This window comes from Meles meles, chromosome X (genome assembly GCF_922984935.1).
Source record: "Meles meles chromosome X, mMelMel3.1 paternal haplotype, whole genome shotgun sequence".
In the NCBI taxonomy this organism is placed as follows: Eukaryota; Metazoa; Chordata; class Mammalia; order Carnivora; family Mustelidae; genus Meles; species Meles meles.
The window spans coordinates 64,066,264-64,074,246 of record NC_060087.1 but is presented as its reverse complement, the minus strand read 5'-3'; the positions used below and the strand labels follow the sequence as shown (position 1 = coordinate 64,074,246).

General features: G+C 39.5%; 1 protein-coding gene across 2 annotated transcripts; it reads right to left on the bottom strand.

Moving 5' to 3' along the window:
- Positions 1–559: 559 nt before the first annotated feature.
- Positions 560–4,769, bottom strand: PBDC1 (polysaccharide biosynthesis domain containing 1). Of its 2 annotated transcripts, XM_045994535.1 has the most exons (6): positions 4,662–4,769; positions 4,505–4,570; positions 3,177–3,236; positions 2,529–2,669; positions 1,411–1,522; positions 560–1,099 (listed from the first exon to the last, which is right to left on the bottom strand). In XM_045994535.1, exons 1-6 carry the CDS (start codon positions 4,689–4,691, stop codon positions 846–848), a joined length of 663 nt encoding a protein of 220 aa, XP_045850491.1. In that variant the 5' UTR covers positions 4,692–4,769; the 3' UTR covers positions 560–845. The 2 variants fall into 2 exon arrangements, with proteins under 2 accessions (XP_045850491.1, XP_045850492.1); XM_045994536.1 differs by lacking the exon at positions 4,662–4,769 and having other exon boundaries at positions 3,177–3,283.
- Positions 4,770–7,983: the final 3,214 nt, after the last annotated feature.

Below are 7,983 nucleotides of genomic sequence, written 5' to 3'. Positions count from 1 at the left end.
CCATATAAAATCAACTGGTCTATTTTTGGAGTCTGACAAAATATCATTTAAAAATGTTCATTTTATATTACTCTGTAAATGTATGCTCTTGTCCATAGTATTATAAAAGTCACTCTATCAGGCTTTATATTTAATTATTAATTTCTGCTAGCTTTCAGGTAACAACTTGGGTACCAGAAGAGAAGCAGGTACTGAAGCAGGTCCAGTTTCCTGCTCTTCTAATGTGAACTGGGCTGCATTCACTGGTCTGACAGGTTCAGGCCCTAGCTCTTATCTCCATAGAATATTCATCAAATATTTGCCAGATATATCAAAGAAAATCAGAAAGCTATACTGACTCAAATAGCAGGAATTAACCCTTATATAGGGACTTCTAATTCCCAAACCATATACAACATAACAGGTTTGAGGAAACTTTACTGCAGGAAACAATGATAAGCATTTAAACATAGGCAAAAATCATTTTGTTAGACATGACAAAAAGATTATATACCTGAAAAAAATCTGTAGTGTCAAATAATTGGAAATATCTTTTAAAAGTCAATTATAGATATAGTCATAAGAACCAAAAGAAATTTATTTGTAAAATTTCTTACTTGACCAGTGGTGAGAACCAAGAAACACTATATCAAGAAACGCTCAATAACACCCTAATAGTCTCTACGCTGGTTCATACAAGAGAACAACGAAAGTAGCTCTTGATTATTAGGCTAGAAAGATGGACTTCTTTATGTCTTTCAATTGCACAAAGAGATATATTTAACCACAGGGTCTGCACAAGTAACATCGTAGTATCTGTAGACATAGTTGGGTCATAGCTTCCAGGGTGCTATTCCTTGTCTACCTTACACAGCTGTTTCACCACTCTTGCTGATTTCTTTGTCGGCTCCTTTCTCTTTTTCTTCTCCTTTGTTGGTTTTTGCTTTTTCTCTTTCTCTGATGGCTCCTTTCTCTTCTGCCCGTCCACTGTCAGTTCCTTTCTCTCTTCCACGGTTGCCTTCTTTCTCTTCTTCTTTGTCATGAACACTGGTGTTAACTGCTTTGTTATAGCCTTCTCGGTTCCGAGCAATTTCAATTGCCAAAAATTGTATCCTGGGGGCTGAAAGGTGAATAGAATTAATTATTGTCTTAGTCACAGTTACTTTTCTAAACCTAGTGGAACTCTATTAACAAAGCTGAACTAACAGTCAAAACATTCCAGTACAGTCATAAACTTCAGAGATGTGGAATTCTAACGAGGCTGAAAATACTTAACCATCTTATCTCATAGTTATTCAATGAAAAGTAACATGATCTTTAAATATGTAACAAATAAAATAATCCCCAAACTATTCGTGTCACTAATTCATCAGTAAAACCAGATTCCTCAATCTCCTTATACAGAAACCACTCCAGAGGCAAGAATCTCACCAAAGATGGTGTTTTCCTCAGTGTAGCCCTGGGAACAATCCAGTCGCAGCAAAGTACCATAGTTGAAGTCTTCTACAATCCCGTCAAACTTCAAGCAGAATGGCCTCCACTTCTATAAAGGCAAAAAAGATGCCTTTGCTGACAAATGCAGGAGGCTGGTAAAGTCAGGCAGGCCAGGAGAAGGGACTCTACTTCCTCAGTAAGTAAAGTACCCATAGTAAAAGACTAGGACTGAGCTGATTTCTACTTTCACTAGCACTGAGTTTCTGTGCTATCTATTGTCCTTAGACTGGTATTTCTCAACACGAACAATATTTTAACTTGACAAAATATTTAAATCCTCCACTACAGAATTAAAATTTGACTTCTTAAATATATTGTTTTGTTTTTAAGTTATTGGTTAACTCAGTCCAAAATAGTTACTCATCCCCCCTGAAGCACAAATGAGACAAAGGCAGCAGGAATGTGGCAAGGTCACAAAGTTAAATTTTAAGAAAGAAGTCCATTGCTAGAAGTATTTTTGCCAAGATCAGTAACAGAGTTAACAGTTAACAGTTACAATGTTAAAAGGTCACATATATCACAAACCAAGGACCTACTCTTAGGGAAGTATTTTCCCCCACTGTAAGAGTTTTAGCACACTGTAAAAGGATGATAATCAGGTAAGCAATGGGAAACCTAAGTTCTCCGAGTATGCATGGCCCATGATAATGTGAACTTAAATCCGGAGAATTCAAACACCTCTCTGTATCCTATTTGCCAATTCTCCATTCAAGATTTTTTTTTGCTAATTTGCCAACTCTCCATCCAAGCTAAACTACTAACATAAGTAAATTTGTTCCTTCTCCCCTGAAAGGCCTGGGTAGGAAGGGATGAAATATTCAAGTCAAAAAAAAAAAAGGAAAAAAAATATATCTAATGTACATAAAAAACTCAAATACCAGAAAAATATTTATTTCACTTCATAACTTACTTATTAGTTGATTATAACTACATAAAAGCCCTGGTTCTTTACGTATTTCCTTAAAGCATATTGAAAAAAGTTTAGATGTATAAAAATGTTTTCACAATCAATAATTGTTAGTGAGATGCTATGCAATATTTGAGAGAATTCTTACCTCTTTAGCTGATTCTGATTTGAGCTCTTCTGGATCCAACACATCTATCCTGAGTTTCTCAAAATTTTCCCGAAACTCAGAATAGATTTGGTCATCCACTTTGGTGAGTTTCAGGAACTGTGGGTCAACTGATGAAATCAGCTGCCAGACACAAGACAACATAACAGAAACTAGTCTCTAATTTACTACACTTCTATCCCCCCTTCCCCAGAAAATCTTTATGGTTCTAAGGGCAGAAGAGTTATTAGGAAGTACAGGCAGATGAGGTCCCAGATGAAATCATGACATAGTTTTCAAAGGTCGTAATATACTACAGTCCTTGCCACCAGTTCAAACCCTTTTGGGCCTAGTACTGCCTGGCTAGTGCCCTCTGTGAATTGTCCATTCAGTCATCAAACATTTATTAATTGCCTACTACAGAATAATTTTGCTAGTTAGCAGCAGAACACTGGGCAAAGAAGTACAACTCCTCATTGTCAAAATAAAATTCACTTTCACCCCCTCATTCTCTGTGGGTAAAATCTTACAGTAATAAAAATTATCTCCAAAATACATATGTTTTAACTTGCTGAGAAGAGTGATTAGCAGAGAACGAAACACTACAATTCCATGTTTTATTCTGCTTAATAATGAAAACAGACAACTCACCTTGTAGTAGACTTCGGCATGCTGCATTGCTTTCATGGCCCAAGCCATCTCAATATCAGGCTGCAAAGGAGTGAAGAATGTCAGGTCAGAATCTCCCAATTCTGCTGCTAGAGAACAAATTAAAGATGTCTGTGGATGTCTAGGTAATGTCAATAACACTACTGTCAAAGAATAAAAACTGGACTAATAGGTTTGAAAAACAGAAAACTTTTGTCCTTAATGAAGGAAGCTACCCACCAAAAGAAGCTGCCTATACAATCTAATTAACAGCATAAGCTACTGGCTCTTTGTCCAGCAGCTAGTGAAGTGTGAGAGACTACATAAAGCAGTAGATACAGTGCCTTCTCGAGACTCAATTAAACCATTGTAAAACTGATACAATATACTCACATGTATCACTGAGTTGCTGGGAGAACAAAGTAAGATAAATGAAGTGAAATATCCTTCACTTTTAATAGTCTAACATGTTATAATCTGTTTATAAGATTTGTGTTTATAAGATAGCCAATTCCTCCCCTCAAAAAAGATAGCCAATTCCCCATCCATAACACTTAAAATTGAATCAGTATTGTGAAGCAGGCTAGATTATTAAATAAGCCTTACCAAGTACCTATCACCTGTTTCATTAAAATCTCCCACTCTAGCCAGATGGATCTATTTCACTATTTCACTGACCCCAGCAAAGCCATTTGCATTTTCATCTCCATGCCTTACTCCATGTCCTGTGTCCATCTATACTTTGAGGATTCGTTAGAGATTCCCTTTCTCACTGAAGTCTTCCTATACTGCTGTCTCAGTTCTTAGGGGTTTCTTCTTCTGCTAAACTCCTTTGGATCTTATACTCTAACCTAACATACATCAATCACACTTTCATTTGAGTGTTAATACTATTCTCATGTCCTTGTGTCTTGTATCTCAAAAATATCATATGCTTTCTATTTAAGAATCTAAACAAGACATACTATAATTCGGTGCCACTTTACTGAATAATGAAATCATTCAGGAACCTTTAAAAAATACCAGTTTCTGACTCTCACCGCCCCCCCCCCCCCGAAATTTTGATTTAATTGGTATAGATTGTGACCTGGACAACTGAAAACATAAAAGCTTCTCGGGTGGTTCTATTGCAGCAAAGTTAGGGAATTACTTCCACCGGCATCTGTCCTGGGTTTGTGGACCAAAAAGTTTAGAATGAATGAGAAACTTCCGATTCTGTCGGGCATGGAGAGAGTTCACAGAAGACATCAGGAGGTTACAATTTCGTGGCAGGCCCTGCGGACATACCAGGCTAGCTGAATGAGTGGGAGATGGGGGTGAGTCATACTCACATCGTTGCCATAAGACTCGGCTGGGAGAGAAAGAGCATGTGCCACAGACGCCAGTTCCCCGGAAACCTGGGAAGGGAACAAGAAGGGGGAGAGATGGTGTTTAAAGCTCGACCCCGCTCGGCTTCCCCACCCACCCGACCCCAAAGCAGCGTCTCACCGGCTCAGCAGTTCCACCGGTCGTCTCCATGTTGCACCCCACAAAGCAAGCGCCTGCTTCCCGGAAATGACTATTTGCAAGCTCTGCGGGCAGCTGGTTGGAAAGGGAGGGCCGGATTAACGAGGCTTTCTTTCCGGGTGCGCCTGCGCACAACCTCCATAGCCTGGAGGCAGTCTTCCCCAGCCCCTCCTCATTCACCCTGCGCTCCGGCAAAGGTGTTTCGCTGCTGCACCGTATGGGACGCTTTCGACGTCACAGATAGTTTAATGCTCCTTAATATCGGTGGTGATGTTGCGAAAAGCTTTAGTTAAAGCTTTCGCGTGCCCACTGCGCTGAGTGCCCAGCAGAGATTCGGATTCACGCTCCCCATTTGTGCAAGCAGGCTCATATACCAATATGCACACACACCCCAATACTCCAAATAAGGAGTAAATCACAAACAAGTTTGGTGCTAGGCAATGGAGTGGAGGGATGAAGAATTTAGTCCCCATTTTGGAAGAAATACATACAGTTTGCAAATATCTTCTCCCATTCCGTGGGTTGCCTTTTTGTTTTCTTGACTGTTTCCTTTGCTGTGCAGAAGCTTTTGATCTTGATGAAGTCCCAAAAGTTCATTTTTGATTTTGTTTCCTTGGCCTTTGGAGATATATCTTGAAAGAAGTTGCTGTGGCTGATATCGAAGAGGTTACTGCCTATGTTCTCCTCTAGGATTCTGATAGATTCCTGTCTCATGTTGAGGTCTTTTATCCATTTCGAGTTTATCTTTGTGTACAGTGTAAGAGAATGGTCGAGTTTCATTCTTCTACATTTGTGTTTCTATATTACATGATACTATTTCGTGATGACTACTTTATACGCTATCTCACTGTATGTATTGATGGAAAAGTTGAACTATCTATACTGAATATTAGAAATTTGACACTTTAACCTAAAAGCAATGGGAAGCTGATAGGGAGCTTCAAGTAGACAGCTGCCTGATTAAGCTTAGGTCTTAAGAAGATCATTAAACCACAACATACAAGATAGATTTGAGGAAGGCAATTTTGAAAGAAAAGAAACCAAATTGAAGACAATGAAATGAATAGGAATTAAAACCTAAGCCGAGGCAATAGCAGTTGAGATGATTTTGTGAATTAATAGGGGGGAAAAGAATCCATAGAAATTTATGACTAATTGGATATGGGAAATAAGGAAGAAACAGGATTCCAGTATGAGTCCCGAATTTCAGAATAAGATTTGGGAATGCATGCATTGAGCCAAAAACAAAACCAAAAACAAAATCCCAAAAAACAAGAGGAAGGATGATGAGTTGAATTTGAAGAGTTGAGTTTGAAGAGCCTATGGGACATACAGATGGAGTGGACTAGTAAGAGGGACATCTGATCAGAGATGTAAATCTGATAGCTATGTCTTTATGTTGGATTGAGCTGTTCAAAGGAAACTATGAAGAACTATGAAGACACGAAGATCAACATGCCAAAGAAAGAACTATTTATGAAGAAGTAAAGAGGCAGGGAAAAAGAGTAAAACAGAGAGAGAGAGAGGGAAAGGTGAATCGTGTCCAAGATCCTGGGTTGAGTACTCGAAGCCCATAATATCGAGAGGTCATGGACAACTTTAGCAAGAGCAGTTTTAGTGGAATGGTGAGGGCAGGTGTCTGGTGGCAGTGGGCTGAGAAGAGAGTGGAAGTTAAAGAAGAGATGGCAATGACCATAGAGAACTCTTCCAAAAAGTTGAAGCTGGAAAGAGACACGAGGTGCAGGGACTTTTTAAAAATTGTGCTGAGATACATGTAACAGAAAATTTTACCCTCTCCACCATTTCTAAGCACACAGTTCAATAGTGTTAAGTATATCCAGACTGCTGTGTGACAGAACTAGTTCGCCTCGCAGAACAGAAAAACTACACCCATTAAACAACTTCCCGTTTCCCCCTCCCCCCAACCCCTGGCAAGGACCACCTTTCTGTTTCTATGAATTTGACTATTTTAGATACTCCCATACAAGTGCGATCATATAGTATTTGTCTTTCTGTGACTGGCTTATTTCACTTAGTATAATATTCTCAAGGTTCATCCATGTTACTGCCAGGTGAGAGTATTTCCTTTATTTTTAGGACTGAATAATATTCATATAAACCACATTGTGTTTATTTGTTTATCCATTCACCCGTCGATGAGTATTTGGGTTGCTTGCACCTTTTGGCTATCATGAGTAATGTTGCTATGAACATGGGGTGTGAAAATATCACTTCAACACCCCATTTTCAGTTCTTTTGGATTTACACCAAGAAGTGAGATTCTATTTTTAATTTTCTGAGGAACCTCAGGGACTTTTTCAATTATTATTTTAGGTTGAGAGAGACTTAAATGTGCTGGCTGGTGAATTGGCCTTATAGAAAAGACTGTCCTGGACGGTGAGCTGGGTGTATCTCCAGAGAAATTGAATGGAGACAGTCAGCAGAAAGAGGAAATGGAGGTGTTCCCTCCAGAAGCTTTCTGTTTTCTCCGTGAAACACAAGAAGGCAGCTGAGAGCAAGAGGGAATGTGCTCAAGTCTTGTCTTGAGAAGAATGTCTTAGAAGTCCCGCAGAGCAGCTCAGAGGAAAGGAAGAACTGATCTAAAGGAGGTGGAGGGAGGTTTTCAGGGAACAGCTAAAAGGAGAGGACATGAATCTGCAAGGATAGCAGTCTGTATGTAACCCCGAGGTTTGAAGGTAAGACGGGTCATCCACAGGGATGCTGGACATTAGTGAATGTGGAGGCCTGACCAGGAGGTCAATAGACAACAGTAAAATGGAGGGGTAGGCTCACGATGATGGCCAAATCCGTACACAACAACTGAATAGGAATAGGGTCTTAAGAAACACAAACGGCCTTTTACCTGAGAAAGCACTTAGGTAATTCGCTTTATCGAATGCTTTGGGCACATTGATTGCCTTTAAATTTAAAAAAAAAAAAAAAAGGAAAAAACCTCATAATTATGTATACTATGCACATGGTGTGCTAGAATTATTTGACTTTTTTTTTTTTTAAATCAGGGAACTTCTCATTGCTCAAATATTCACAGCCTTAGACATTCTCACGGACCAGGAATTGGGGTCCTCACAAGATTGGAAGATCTGTACCCGCAAACGGCTGGAGATGAAACTGTCATCGGGAGCCTTTCCCATTGCCAGGCCAGGCAGAGCTATCAAAATAAGCGCTGGCCTTTGCACTCGCACCTATTGTTTCAGATGGACTCAAGGCAGCTGGCTACAAAAGACAGTACCTAAAAGGAGAGAGTTGGTGGACTTTAAGAGCTATATTGGAGAAAGACCTTTTG